Consider the following 14,386-nt stretch of genomic DNA (forward strand, 5'->3'; position numbering starts at 1 on the left):
CTGGATGAAGTCTGACAGTTTGAACAGGTAATAATTCAGCATTCTTGGGCAGGTTTCACCTGCAGCACTGTTCACCCTTCAGTCAAACACCAGTCCTAACACCTGCATGATCTGTGGTTCTTCCGAAGCGATGAGTGATGAGTGATGGGGCATGCCTGTACCAGCACAAAGACGGCATCCCCACGGCCATGAGTATCAAGCAATGAAAAGCACAGCTGTAACCATCAGTGCACAGCCCCTGACAGTCTGCCTCCACAATCTGTCACAAACATCAGCACACCCGCCCTCCTTCCTTGTGTAGCCCAGACCCTCAGTAAACTGTGGTACAGTCCTCAGCTTAGCCCAGACCCACAGTAAACTAAAGTACAGCCCTCAGTGTAACCCAGACCCTCAGTAAACTGTAGTACAGTCCTCAGTGAAGCCCAGACCCACAGTAAACTGTAGCCCAGACCCACAGTAAACTATAGTTCAGTCCCCAGTGAAGCCCAGACCCTCAGTGTAGCCCAGACCCTCAGTAAACTGTAGTACAGTCCTCAGTGAAGCCCAGACCCACAGTAAACTGTAGCCCAGACCCACAGTAAACTATAGTTCAGTCCCCAGTGAAGCCCAGACCCTCAGTGTAGCCCAGACCCTCAGTAAACTGTAGTACAGTCCTCAGTGAAGCCCAGACCCACAGTAAACTGTAGCCCAGACCCACAGTAAACTATAGTTCAGTCCCCAGTGAAGCCCAGACCCACAGTAAACTGTAGCCCAGACCATCAGTAAACTGTAGTTCAGTCCCCAGTGAAGCCCAGACCCTCAGTGTAGCCCAGACCCTCAGTAAACTGTAGTTCAGTCCCCAGTGAAGCCCAGACCCTCAGCGTAGCCCAGACCCACAGTAAACTGTAGTTCAGTCCCCAGTGAAGCCCAGACCCTCAGTAAACTCTTGTTCAGTCCCCAGTGAAGCCCAGACCCTCAGCGTAGCCCAGACCCACAGTAAACTGTAGTTCAGTCCCCAGTGAAGCCCAGACCCTCAGTAAACTCTTGTTCAGTCCCCAGTGAAGCCCAGACCCTCAGAAAATTGTAGTACAGCCCTCAGTGTAGCCTAGACCCACAGCAAACTGTAGTACAGCCCTCAGCAAACTGTAGTACAGCCCTCAGCTTAGCCAGGACCCACAGTAAACTGTAGTACAGCCCTCAGCTTAGCCAGGACCCACAGTAAACTGTAGTACAGCCCTCAGCTTAGCTAGGACCCACAGTAAACTGTAGTACAGCCCTCAGCTCCTCAGTACACTTTCATCAGACCAGAAAGCCCAGCTTACAGCCCTACCTGCTCCTCTCAATGTGAAGAGCAGGTGGAAAAGAGTTTTGCTGGAAGAGAAGTGTCTCCTATTCATCACCAAGGGTCCCTGTACCTCAACACACCAACTGAGGAAGGGCAGCAGGATCAGTAGCCAATCGTCCATCGGGGAATTCCTGCAGACAACGTCGCCCCTCCATCATTCAACATCTGGAGAGCACCCCCAATTCGATGGGGACACACCCATGGCCAGCAGGGATCAGCAGCTCTAGCTGCGCCCCTGGGCCTGCTGGGTGGACACTGTGGTGCTTACAGGAGCCCCAGAAAAACACATCAGGAGCCTCAGCCCCACCCCCCCCGTGTGACAGGAGAAGGACATCGGCCCCCCACCCCCCTCCTAATGGACACGAGCACCTTGGACAGCTGACAGCCAACAGCAACAGGATGAAATGGAAAGCTGGACCATAAAGGGGTTAAATGTTGTTAAGCAGTTTCAAATTTAATACACTTCCGCTCTTCTACAGAACCCAAGGTAAAAAAAAAATTGAACTTCATAAAATACAACAGCAGCTGATGCCTGTAAAAAAAAAAAAAAATGGGGGGAGGGCAGGGAGGGGAGCTCGCTGGCGGGGTGGGAGAGGGAGAAATAAAGAAAAATAGTTCTCTCTATAATTATAAGATTGGGAATCGTGAGTCCGAAGCGCTGTGGGATGAGGGGGCAGCGCTCTGATCTCTCAGGGGCCGGGACACGTTCCTATGACTGCGAAGAGAAACGTCTAGACAAGGGGAGCCCCCCTCGCCCCGGCACGGCCGCTGGGCCAGGGCAGGGGCGCCCCGCAGACACGCGCTGTGTTGTGAAGACATTTCTCCTGCCGTCTCCCTCTCCCTCTCTCGGTATGTGGTCATTCCTCCCTCTCTCACTGAAGGAGGAAGAGAGGTGGTGTTGACGCCCCAGTCTGGACTACCTAGTAGTCATCCAAGTCAAAAAATTCGTCGTCGTCACCCTGGTACTCCATCCCCTGGAAATCCACTCGGTACCGCAGGATCCCTGTGAGAGAGAGGGTGAGAGAGATCAGGGTCAGCCGCAGGGCAAACAACACTACCTTACCCACTGGGAAACAACTGGAACAACTGTTACAGGTGACCACAGCCTGGCCGTAGAAACTGGTCACAGACAGACCTGACTGTCCAGAGAGGACAGGCTCAGTGACCACAGCCTGGTCTTAGAAACTGGACACAGACAGACCTGACTGTCCAGAGAGGACAGGCTGTGCTCCCACTGCCAGCAGGTCTAGAGACACACTTTCTGCACTATGAGAAATACTCCAGGTTTAGACAAAAATAAATGACAAACGTTTATATCCTGAATTTCTGAGTTCCAATATGCACACTTGCAGCCTCGTGTCCCTTGTTTCCTTCCGCCCAGTTCCTGCAGAGCTTAAGTTGAGTTTCACAAAGGTGCTCATGAGTGCCCCCAATGAGTGCAACACAGCAGACTGAAGGGAATTACCCCATATGTGTGATATCATGTGAGGGTGTCCCACTACCCTTTTAATAAGCGAGCATCTCGAATACCCGCACACTTTAAATTCACACCTGCTCTACACAGAGGTGTGAACTTAAGAGGACACGGCCAATGTTTCCTGATTGTTACTCCTCTGACCACACTCATTCATCAGCTGTTCCAATCGAGTTCCTTGAATTTGAGAGGGCGCAGGAGAAAAGGGGTTCGAACCCCTTACAGACCCCACCACTCACTCACCCCCAATGCCGCCGAACCCCTTGACGAACTGCGAGCCCTCCTGCGACTTGTCCGTGACAATCTCCAGCGTGGCGCCGAACTTCTTGTAGTTGTTGGCGAACCACTCCAGCAGGGGCATGCTCTCGATCAGCTCGTGCTCCTGCCCCGTCTGACGGAGAGAGAGAGAGAGGGGGAACACGATCACTCACAACACCTACAGCCCCAACAGCACTGCTCTCCCACTGGACAATCCAGAGGACTTCTTCAGGGTCACTGGTGACGACTGAACCAGAAGACTAAACTACAGGGAAGAGCATTTAAAATGGAGCCCAGGAGAAACGTCTTTACACTGAGAGTAGTGGGAGGGTAGAACAAGCCGCACAGCCATTCTGATGAAACGGATATTTTGCTCTCTTTCAAGAAAAATCCGGATGACATCCTCCAGTCAGCACAGGAGGCACTTCTTTACACAAAGGGTGGTGGGTGTGTGGAACAAGCTGCCCAACCACGTAGTTGAAGCCGATACCCTGGCTTCAACAGCTGGATGATCTTTGATCAATCAGCCAGTAATGACACAGGCCAGACAGGCTTAATGGTCCCCTCCTGTTTGTAACCTTTCTGACGTTCTTAAAACCTGCTTTGGCAAGAACTTCACAACCTAGTCATGCCGAAAACAGAAGATATCAGTATTTTATTGTTCAGCGTGGCTGCAAATGCTTTTCTAATTATTGCTGGTCGTGCCAATACAGGCTGGAGTGAGAACAGACTCTCCTCACCTCTTTGTCTGTGAAGTGGGACTTGTCCTTCTCCTGCTCTGGCGTAAGGTACAAAATCTTCTCTTCTGCAAGACAAACGAGTGTCAGACAACAGGGAGACACACCAAGACACACTCCAGTGTAGAAGAGCCTGCAGCCACACAGCATGTGACATCATGATGGTTCTGACAATGCTAGTGTGCATGTGTGTGTTGGCTTGCAGTGACAGTGCAGGTGGGGGTTGTGTATGTCTAATACCCTGGGGTGATAGTGTGAGAGACCAGGATGGTGGTGACGGTGCGTGGATGCGAGTGTGTGAGAGACCAGGATGGTGGTGACGGTGACGGTGCGTGGATGCGAGCGTGCGAGAGACCAGGATGGTGGTGACGGTGACGGTGCTTGGATGCGAGCGTGCGAGAGACCAGGATGGTGGTGACATTGCGGGTGCGTGGATGCGAGCGTGCGAGAGACCAGGATGGTGGTGACATTGCGGGTGCGTGGATGCGAGCGTGCGAGAGACCAGGATGGTGGTGACATTGCGGGTGCGTGGATGCGAGCGTGCGAGAGACCAGGATGGTGGTGACATTGCGGGTGCGTGGATGCGAGCGTGCGAGAGACCAGGATGGTGGTGACATTGCGGGTGCGTGGATGCGAGCGTGCGAGAGACCAGGATGGTGGTGAGGGTGCGTGGATGCGAGCGTGCGAGAGACCAGGATGGTGGCGACAGGCCCGTACCCTCGGTGCCGTGACATCGCAGGACGTAGCGCATGATGTCGAGGTTTTCGTAGACGATGAGGATCTCCACTGCGCCCATCTCTAGAGCCTTCAGCGTGTCCTCCACCCCGAAGCAGTACTTCCCCGTGTCCTGGCTAATTTCGTCAAAGTACCGGCCTGAGGGGGGACAGGGAGAGGCTGAGCACCCCGCAGGCCCACACTGCGCGGTGCCCCCAGAGCAGCCCTGGCCCAGATGGCAGCGTACCAATGAGCTTCTTCTCCTGGATGAACTTGACGTTGGACAGCACCTCGGCCGACAGCTCGATGGCCTGGTTGAAGCCGTTCTCTCCACCATACGAGATGTCGACCAGCTTCAGCACCTTCGCCTGCAACCTCTGGTGAAACAGAGAGACACGGAGGTCAAGTTCCTGCTCTACGCCGATGACCTGGTCCTGCTGGAGCAGTACTGTCAGACTGTCAATCTGGACAAGACCTGAGTAGTGGTTCTTCACAAGACAGATCCTGGGAAACAGATAATACTAAAACACAACCAGTTACACATAGATTGCACTGACAATCAGTTCATGTGGCAGTGCTGACCTAGTATGGGGCTTTCGATGTCATTTCTACACTCCACAATATCAACCCCACCCACATAAAGATCTGGTTATAATTTAATTTGAAAGTGGGTTTGATTCCAATGTCCTATGTGGTAGTGTAGTATGAGGTCCACTCACAGACCAGGACTGCACTTAATGGGACAAACAGCCCACAGGAGTTCTGTGGGGAACACCGAGTTCTGTAAAAACATACTGGGTTTAGAGAAAAACTCCTCATATTGTGTGCAAGGTCAAACTAGCCCAACGGCCATTACTAAACAGCACACAGAAGAAAGTAGTAAAGTACAGCCCGAGAGCCAGACAGTGATACGGTCTAACAGTGAAGTCCTGTTTTATTTTTTGTTTGTAAAAGTCCAATTATTGTGTTGGTACTGTAAAAGTTGCTTATCGTGTGTCCTTTGGGAACACTAATTCATCGGTTATGCCAATAAATCTCATTGGATTTGAGAGTCACACACCAGCTCTGAACACACACACAGAGAGAGAGTTAAGAAAGACAGACAGAAAGAGTATGTTCATCCTGGGACTGCATGATACGCACAAAGCACAGTCAAGTGCTGTTCTCAAGGGAGTTCTCTGTGGTGCCCCCCAGTGTGCCCCCCACCTGCCCCTGCGCAATGTTATGCTGAGGAAACAACACCCCGCCTGCATGCCTGACAGCCAGAGCTCCGCGGGCCCTACCGGGTCAAACATGTCGGACTGGCTGAGCTCGGTCTTGAAGTCTGCAGACCCAGCTAGCACCATGCCAGCCACGTTGACCTTGTCGTTGGACACGAAGAGCTGCACCGCTGTCTCTGCCACCTTCCGCACGTAGTTGTGTCTCTTCTCCATCCGCAACCGGGCAAAACGCAGTGCAGACTGACCGCCCCTGCCTGCAGAGACAGAGGAGAGAGGACATCAGGCAGGACAGACTGACCGCCCCTGCCTGCAGAGACAGAGGAGAGAGGACATCAGGGCAGGACAGACTGACCACCCCTGCCTACAGAGACAGAGGAGAGAGGACATCAGGGCAGGACAGACTGACCGCCCCTGCCTGCAGAGACAGACTGACCGCCCCTGCCTGCAGAGACAGAGGAGAGAGGACATCAGGGCAGGACAGACTGACCGCCCCTGCCTGCAGAGACAGAGGAGAGAGGACATCAGGGCAGGACAGACTGACCGCCCCTGCCTGCAGAGACAGAGGAGAGAGGACATCAGGGCAGGACAGACTGACCGCCCCTGCCTGCAGAGACAGAGGAGAGAGGACATCAGGGCAGGACAGACTGACCGCCCCTGCCTGCAGAGACAGAGGAGAGAGGACATCAGGGCAGGACAGACTGACCGCCCCTGCCTACAGAGACAGAGGAGAGAGGACATCAGGGCAGGACAGACTGACTGCCCCTGCCTGCAGAGACAGAGGAGAGGGGACATCAGGGCAGGACAGACTGACTGCCCCTGCCTGCAGAGACAAAGGAGAGAGGACATCAGGGCAGGACAGACTGACCGCCCCTGCCTGCAGAGACAGAGGAGAGAGGACATCAGGCAGTGCTGGAAGAGAGCCATACCGTGTTTCTTGGGTAGGTCCACAGTGAACTTGTGCAGCACCTCTCTGGTGTTCCCTTGCAGTGTCCCGAACAGAGCGCCACTCCCGTCGATCACAATGAAGCCGAACTTACTGTCATCTGACAAGAGCGCTGTGAGAGCCTACAGGGAGGGGGAACAGAGGAGAGCCATCAGTCGTGCTGAGGTAGGGTTAGGGGAGAGGCGTGAGGCAGCAGAGGCCCAGAGTGTGCGAGAGGCGTGAGGCAGCAGAGGCCCAGAGTGTGCGAGAGGCGTGAGGCAGCAGAGGCCCAGAGTGTGCGAGAGGCGTGAGGCAGCAGAGGCCCAGAGTGTGCGAGAGGAGGGGGAGAGGAGTGAGGCAGCAGAGGCCCAGAGTGTGCGAGTGTGTGTGAGGGGAGGGGGAGGATTGGTCAGGCCAAGGGTGCGAAGGGGTAAAGAAGCAAGGCAGCACTCACCTCAGTGTGGAACTTGTTGTCACACAGGTATAGGGAGGTGTTGATGGGCTTGAACGGCTCGAAGTCGATATTGACCTTCTTCTCCTTCCCCTCCTCTGTAACTATGGTGCCGCAGTACACCACCAGGCCATTGGGGGGCACTGCAAACCCACGAGGGACAAGATCAGACACAGCAGGTCGAGAGCTAGCTACAGCTAGTGGTTCCCAGTCCCAGTTCTGCATGTTCCTGTTCCAGACCAGCCGTTGGCTACACAATCAAATCATTCATGGACTTAAGATTCATTTGAATTATTTCCAGCTCTTTAACAAGTTGGAGCTTCAACTGTTGGATTTTGTAAGTGAAAAAAAACCCTCAACTTGTGACTAGAAAAAAAATGCAAGTATTTAAGTGAAGCAGCTTCTTGGATCACGGGTCACGGGACCAGGACTGGGAACCACAGACGGTGCTGATGAAGCAGCATCATAAGACATGTAATAACACTTACACTGCTGCACTGCGTGAAACTGCGGTCATAAACCTGAAAATCTTCAAATACAAGCGCTCCCCCATACACGTTTGTGTTAGGAACCAGAAAGTCGGGGACAGAATAGCAAAAGCGACATATAACAGTGAATTTTTCCCCCATCAGAACAAAGAAAATATGAGGTTCGGGACCATAAGAGTGTAAACTTTGAAATAAACTTTTTTTAAAACTTTGAATTGAAAGCAGGAGACTTTTCCTATATGGATTAATGGAAGTGTCAAGTTAGGGATCCTAAATTAGACTTAGAGCATTTTATACCTGTAGCTAACCAGTTAATACAGTACACATAATTCCAGATTGAATTCCGAAATAATGCAATTTAGTGAAATGGCTTATAACGTTCATTAGAAATAATGTAATTAGCCTCAGACGTTCCCAATTCCCAGCTCAGATGTGTTTATGTACATTTAAGGAACCTATACAAAAGAATAAACAAAAATAAATAAATAGTATCACCAACTTCTTTCAAATTGCGATCTCATCAAAAGCAACAAAGCCATTCTCTGCTCCAGGGCAGACTTTCCACTGGCTGGATCAGGGCAGTAGTGCGGGGTGCCAGGAACCCAACTTGAATATTGGGATTTCAGGATTCATAATCTAAGTAGCACTGGCTACAGGAAGAAGAAATTTAAAATGTTGGGTTTTGCTCTTCACTCTATGTTTTTCAATTCTGGACCAAAATAATCCATGAAGCACCTATGTTGCTGGGTTTTGGTGCTTAGAACAATTTGTACTCCTGTGTCACCAATGGCTTAATAATCTCTTCAGATCAGGAGTAAAATCTATTTTACAGTGTGATTTTGTGGGCAATCTGCATCTTAGTCTCCCCAGATCAGATCAGGAGTGAGATCTAGCCTGCAGTGTGACTGTGTCCCCAGATCAGGAGTGAGATCTGGGCTGCAGTGTGACTGTGTGCACAGTCTGTATCTCAGTGTCCCCAGATCAGGAGTGAGATCTAGCCTGCAGTGTGACTGTGTGCACAGTCTGTATCTCAGTGTCCCCAGATCAGGAGTGAGATCTAGCCTGCAGTGTGACTGTGTGCAGTCTGTTATCTCAGTAAAATGCAGCCTGCAGTGGGATCTTGTGGACAATCTATATCTCAATATTTCCAGATCAGGAGTAAGAATCAGTCCGTGGAGTGACTGTGTCGGTTTGTCTAAACCCCACCAGAATCACACTGCAAACTGCTTCACAGAAACAGGTCTTTCATCCTCGATATGCCCTCAGTCACCAAAAGAGGTCAACTGTAACTCTGAGCGCTGGTGCACATGCCGAGCCACGCAGCAGCGTCTGGGCAGAGGACCGAACTGCCACACCTTTGTTGTAGAGCTTGAGTCTCTGTTGCACAGAGGTGATGGCTCCCAGCACAGACAGCCGGTTGACTCGGCTCTTGATGTTGGAGGCAGTGCCAAACTCGTCCGCCAGCATCTTGGCCACTCGGGAGATCTGGTCCTTCGGGGGGATGATGAGGGAGATCATACTGGTGCCATTGCTGGGGACATGGGGAGAGGCAGGTGTCAGACAGGCAGGGGATCACGGGCACTACGCTGATATCTGCAGCGACGCCAGAGAGGTACAGACACAGGAGCAGGGAGAGTCAGAGAGGGAGGTACAGATCCAGACACAGCACCAGGGAGAGTCAGAGAGAGTACAAAACCCCCAGATTTACACATCTAATCCCAGAGTTCCCACACCTGCCAGAATCACAACTCCCAATCCTACTGGGAGAGGGAGGAGGGAAGTCAGCTGAACTGGCAGCCCAGTATGTGATCTCCTGTCACAGCCTGAGGAACAGTGAGCCTGTCTCCCAGTAATGCCCTATATGTTTATATGTAAATACCTTATGACGTCCTTTATTGTAAATGTCTGTAGGATTTTGTTTTATGTTAATTGTATTTGTTTTGCTTTGGCAACAATGACTTTACTCATTGGTCATGCCAATAAAGCACCTTGAGTTGAACTGAATTGAGAGTACACACAGACAGGATCAGGCGATACTGGGGCTGTTTTACCCTTATATGAAGTGGCTGTGGGTTCTCAGGCTCAATGAACACCGGCCTGTTGATAAAACAGTGGTGGACACCGGGCCACTGGGACAGAGCCAGAGGACAAACCCACAGCAGGCCGGGTGAGAGAGACTCCAGACCTCAGTCCCCCCTCTCCACTGAACACACCCAGACCTCAGTCCCCCCTCTCCACTGAACACACATCCAGACCTCAGTCCCCCCTCTCCACTGAACACACATCCAGACCTCAGTCCCCCCTCTCCACTGAACACACATCCAGACCTCAGTCCCCCCTCTCCACTGAACACACATCCAGACCTCAGTCCCCCCTCTCCACTGAACACACATCCAGACCTCAGTCCCCCCTCTCCACTGAACACACATCCAGACCTCAGCCCCCCCTCTCCACTGAACACACACCCAGACCTCAGTCCCCCCTCTCCACTGAACACACATCCAGACCTCAGTCCCCCCTCTCCACTGAACACACATCCAGACCTCACTTCCTCCTCTCCGCTGAACACACACACACCTCAGTCCCCCCTCTCCACTGAACACACCCAGACCTCACTTCCTCCTCTCCACTGAACACACACACACCTCAGTCACCCCTCTCCACTGAACACACCCACCTCACTCCCTCCTCTCCACTGAACACACCCAGACCTCACTCCCTCCACTCCACTGAACACACCCAGACCTCACTCCCTCCTCTCCACTGAACACACCCAGACCTCACTCCCTCCTCTCCACTGAACACACACACCCTGGAGCCCAGCTCCTCACCCCTCTTGCCCAGCTGGGTATTTAATCAGCCCCTGAGCCAGCTCCGGGGAGAAGGGCCCCCCACACCCCTCCTGCCGGTCCGGCGGCTCAGGAGGGAGACCCTTGCCCCTGCCCGGCGCCAGTACAGCGGCGGGCAATCGCCCTGGCAGCGGGAACAGCGACGCGCAGTTCCCCGTCATCCTGCGTAACGAGATCCGGCCGAGACCAGCAGCTGCGGGCTCCCGTCGTCCTCTACCCCCGTACCCCCCTGCCCCCGGCTTCGAGTGAGTCACCCTGCCGCAGCCCAGACACGACAGCCGCGGTGCCGAGCTCGGCTGGGCGTCGTGTCGCTAACGCGCAGCCCGGCTCCCCAGCCCGGCCGCGGCGGCGTGGACCTTCCTCTGCCAACAGCTGGCGAGGGCGACCGCTCACCCCCGGCCGCCCGGCGCCTCCCTTCCCCGACCTCGCCCTCCCCACTCCCCCCGGGACCCCTTCTCACCCTCGGGCCGCTTCAAGGCTCTTGATCAGCTTCTTGATCTTCCAGATCTCCACGTTCCTGTCCGCTGCGCTCGGGTCGTCCGCCATCTTCCCTGTGATCGCTTCGGCACCTAACAGGCAGGACGGGAGAGAGAGGGGCAGCCACGGGTGAGCAGAGAGACTCAAGCACACCGGCAGGGCTACTGCCAGCCAGCAGAGGAACAGCGCCGGCTCCTTCCCGCCCGGCTCACCCGATGTAGCCCAGTCTGAAGGCCCTACACCCGGCAGCGCTTCACAGGAAAGGACGAGGCTCGGCCTGGCCCTCCGATTCCTCCCAGGCCTTAAAGCCCACCACTTTCCCTGCTCTACCCTGCCCAGCCCGCTTCCCTCCCCCTACACGGGAACTGGGATCTGTAAAGCCCCCGAAAACCCGGGCCCCAGCCCCTGTCAGTGCCCTGGTGCGACTGGCCGCGCTCCGCGGGCCCCGCCATCCCCGCCGGGTACCTGCCTCTGGCTCCGCCGCTCCGCTCGGGCTCTGCGATTCAGCCGCTTCTCGTGCGAGTTCCTCCGGCGCTCTGTGACGTCGCCTCTAGACTCGAGCCGGCTTGCTCTCCCCTGCGCGTGGTGAGAGCAGGGCTCACGTGGGAGAGGAAGATAGCTGGGTGGACTCGGTTGGAATTCCGGTTAAACTCACTTCCTGGAAACCGCATGGATACAGCCGACTCAGAGCTCGCTGATTGGAAGGTTTATACCGGAGAGCGGAAGTGGTCAGGAAATGAAGCCCCCCTGTGAATTGTGGGAGTTGTAGGCACTTACTGTTCTCTTTTGCAGAAGCGGGGTCGAATGTAGTTGTTCAGTTACCCTTATTTTGCGTTTCTGTTGGAAAGGACTTGACCTTACTAGTCCCGTATTTTAACAGTTGAACAGTAAACCATGTGCAGAATGTATAAAGGCAGTAAGACATACTTTAGTTCGATTGTTTGGCTGAAATGAACTCTCACGCTTCATACGCTGAAACGCCGAGTCAGCAGTTTGCGGGAGTACTAAAGTTTATCTTTCCCCTCCCGCCCTCGTGTTCGGAGCCGGCCCCGGTCGGTAATTCAGAACCTTTTCTGCGGTGTGGTTGTTGTAGAGCAGATCACGAAGGACCCTGTGCTCAGCAGCCCAAGGACCAGAGCTTTCTCAACTGATCAGGTCACTTGCTTGATTCAGTAATAATTTATAGATGTCGGCAGTTTTTCGGAACAGGTTCCCAGACCGGGGTTCAAGCTTTTTTTATTTTAGAGACCCTTTTTTCATTTGAATATTTTGCAACTGTAAGCACATTACAGAACAGGGCAGGAAGTAAACTCCTGTGTAACTGTAAGGTGTTGATGAGGCCAAACAAGCGCTGGAGCTCCGGGGGGGTTTAGGTGGCAGAGAATGCCATTCATCCGTGAGCCCCCCTGTCTCTTCGTCTTTGTCTTTCCACTGCAGAGGAAAATCAGCTGGTCCACAAACCCTCTCCATGCCCTGTACAGACCATGGGAACCAACATTTGGATAGGCTCTGCGAAAACAGCCTCCACCTTATATCATAGGTGGCGTGGCGTTCACTCTGTGCCAGCGGGGTTAATGGGACGGAGGTTGTAACCTGAAAGTATCTGGTACTGGTGGAGTGTTCCGAGTTGGATACTGTATGTTTGTTTTAAACGCTGAAGCTGCAATGTCAGTAATGTCAAACGGTCCTTTAAGTCAATCCATCTTGGACACCGTGTAGGGAAGAGGGGTTTCTGGGACTTCTGAGTTACAGGAAGGGGGGGAGAAGGGTGATCTGAGGCATTATTACGATATCAAACAGCAGGAGCAGCGTCGTGTTGTCATCTTCAAACTGCTTCATTACTTTCTTTGACCGAGCTTCACGCTTGTGCTGCTGTTTCATATAGTAATAAGAATTGCTTACACTTGTATAGCGCTTTTCTGGACACTCCACACAAAGCGCTTTACAGGTAAGGGGGACTCCCCTCCGCCAGCGTGCAGCCCCACCTGGATGATGCGATGGCAGCCACAGTGCACCAGTACTCTCCCCACACACCAGAGGAGAACAGAGTGATGAAGCCAGTTCATAAAAGGGGAATATTAGGAGGAGAATATTATTTTCCCAGCACGTCAGCACACCTCGCGGGCTAGTTGCCACGGTTTCCCCTGTCCCCACACACCTGCTTCTGCAGCTCCTGTGGTCTCTAACATCATTCCCACCCTCCATCTTCACTCGTAAACAGCAAAGCAGAAAGACCGGCTGGGTTGGGGCTCTCTGATTTAGGGTGACCTATAAGACTGTCTGGGTTGGGGCTCTCTGATTTAGGGTGACCTATAAGACTGGCTGGGTTGGCGCTCTCTGATTTAGGGTGACCTGTAAGACGGGCTGGGTTGGGGCTCTCAGAGTTAGGGTGTCCTATAAGACTGGCCGGGTTGGGGCTCTCTGATTTAGGGTGACCTATAAGACTAGCTGGGTTGGGGCTCTCTGATTTAGGGTGTCCTGTAAGACGGGCTGGGTTGGGGCTCTCTGATTTAGGGTGACCTATAAGACTGGCTGGGTTGGGGCTCTCTGATTTAGGGTGACCTATAAGACTGGCTGGGTTGGCGCTCTCTGATTTAGGGTGACCTGTAAGACGGGCTGGGTTGGGGCTCTCAGAGTTAGGGTGTCCTATAAGACTGGCCGGGTTGGGGCTCTCTGATTTAGGGTGACCTATAAGACTAGCTGGGTTGGGGTTCTCTGATTTAGGGTGTCCTATAAGACTGGCTGGTTTGGGGCTCTCTGATTTAGGGTGTCCTATAAGACTGGCTGGGTTGGGGCTCTCAGAGTTAGGGTGTCCTAGCTACAGACTTGCTGGGGTCTGTAGGACACAACAGAGTCACATGGCTCAGAGAGACAATATCAGTACAAAAGCAGAACCCTGCTCTTGCTCAGCTCAGTCCTATCGCCACAGGCTAGATAAGGTCAAGGGCGCAGTTTATCTCAGCACTCCGCCTTCACAGCTGAAACCCGCCCGCTTGCAGGAGGCAGGGGCAGTACTGCAGCCTAAGTGCAGTTTAGCCATGACTGTTCTACAGGCTTCCTGCAGGACACTGTGACAGAGCACGATCAGTAGAGCCCATGGCGCAGGCCCGACAAATCCTACCGAGGCTCATGGCAGTGTGAGCTGCTGCCTGTGCATCACTGGGGTCCTGGGCTCCTTTCGTGTGGAGTTTGCATGTTCCTTTGGGTTTCCTCTGAGCGCCCCGGTTCCCTCCCGCCTGTATCCCTGTGAGTGCGGATGTGGGAGTGCTGGTATTGGGGTGTCCGGGGTGTCCAGGGTCTCCAGGAAGCAGCAGGGGATCTGACGGGGAATGGTGATTGCCTGGGATCGTCCTGGTGAACCTGTGTGGGCAGTGACACCACCAGGGCTGTGCTGGACTCCCCGTGAGGGTCTGCTGCGCGCCCCCAGAGGCTGGCGTGCAAACGCGCGAGTGACCCGCTCGTCAGACCAGGC

The 14,386-nt window shown here is 53.6% G+C and overlaps 1 protein-coding gene across 3 annotated transcripts; it reads right to left on the bottom strand.

Moving 5' to 3' along the window:
- Positions 1–1,757: 1,757 nt before the first annotated feature.
- LOC102693294 (eukaryotic peptide chain release factor subunit 1) lies at positions 1,758–11,563 on the bottom strand. 3 transcript variants are annotated; one of them, XM_069196075.1, is made up of 11 exons: positions 11,380–11,563; positions 10,898–11,006; positions 8,944–9,119; positions 7,104–7,243; positions 6,654–6,792; positions 5,791–5,981; positions 4,755–4,884; positions 4,511–4,666; positions 3,797–3,861; positions 3,042–3,189; positions 1,758–2,327 (listed from the first exon to the last, which is right to left on the bottom strand). In XM_069196075.1, the coding sequence occupies exons 2-11, from the start codon at positions 10,981–10,983 to the stop codon at positions 2,245–2,247; spliced, it is 1,314 nt and encodes a 437-aa protein (XP_069052176.1). In that variant the 5' UTR covers positions 10,984–11,006; positions 11,380–11,563; the 3' UTR covers positions 1,758–2,244. The 3 variants fall into 3 exon arrangements, with proteins under 3 accessions (XP_069052176.1, XP_006631767.1, XP_015204888.1); XM_006631704.3 differs by having other exon boundaries at positions 11,384–11,560; XM_015349402.2 differs by lacking the exon at positions 11,380–11,563 and adding an exon at positions 11,127–11,222.
- Between the last annotated feature and the right edge of the window lie 2,823 nt (positions 11,564–14,386).

This window comes from Lepisosteus oculatus, chromosome 11, assembly GCF_040954835.1.
Source record: "Lepisosteus oculatus isolate fLepOcu1 chromosome 11, fLepOcu1.hap2, whole genome shotgun sequence".
In the NCBI taxonomy this organism is placed as follows: domain Eukaryota; kingdom Metazoa; phylum Chordata; class Actinopteri; order Semionotiformes; family Lepisosteidae; genus Lepisosteus; species Lepisosteus oculatus.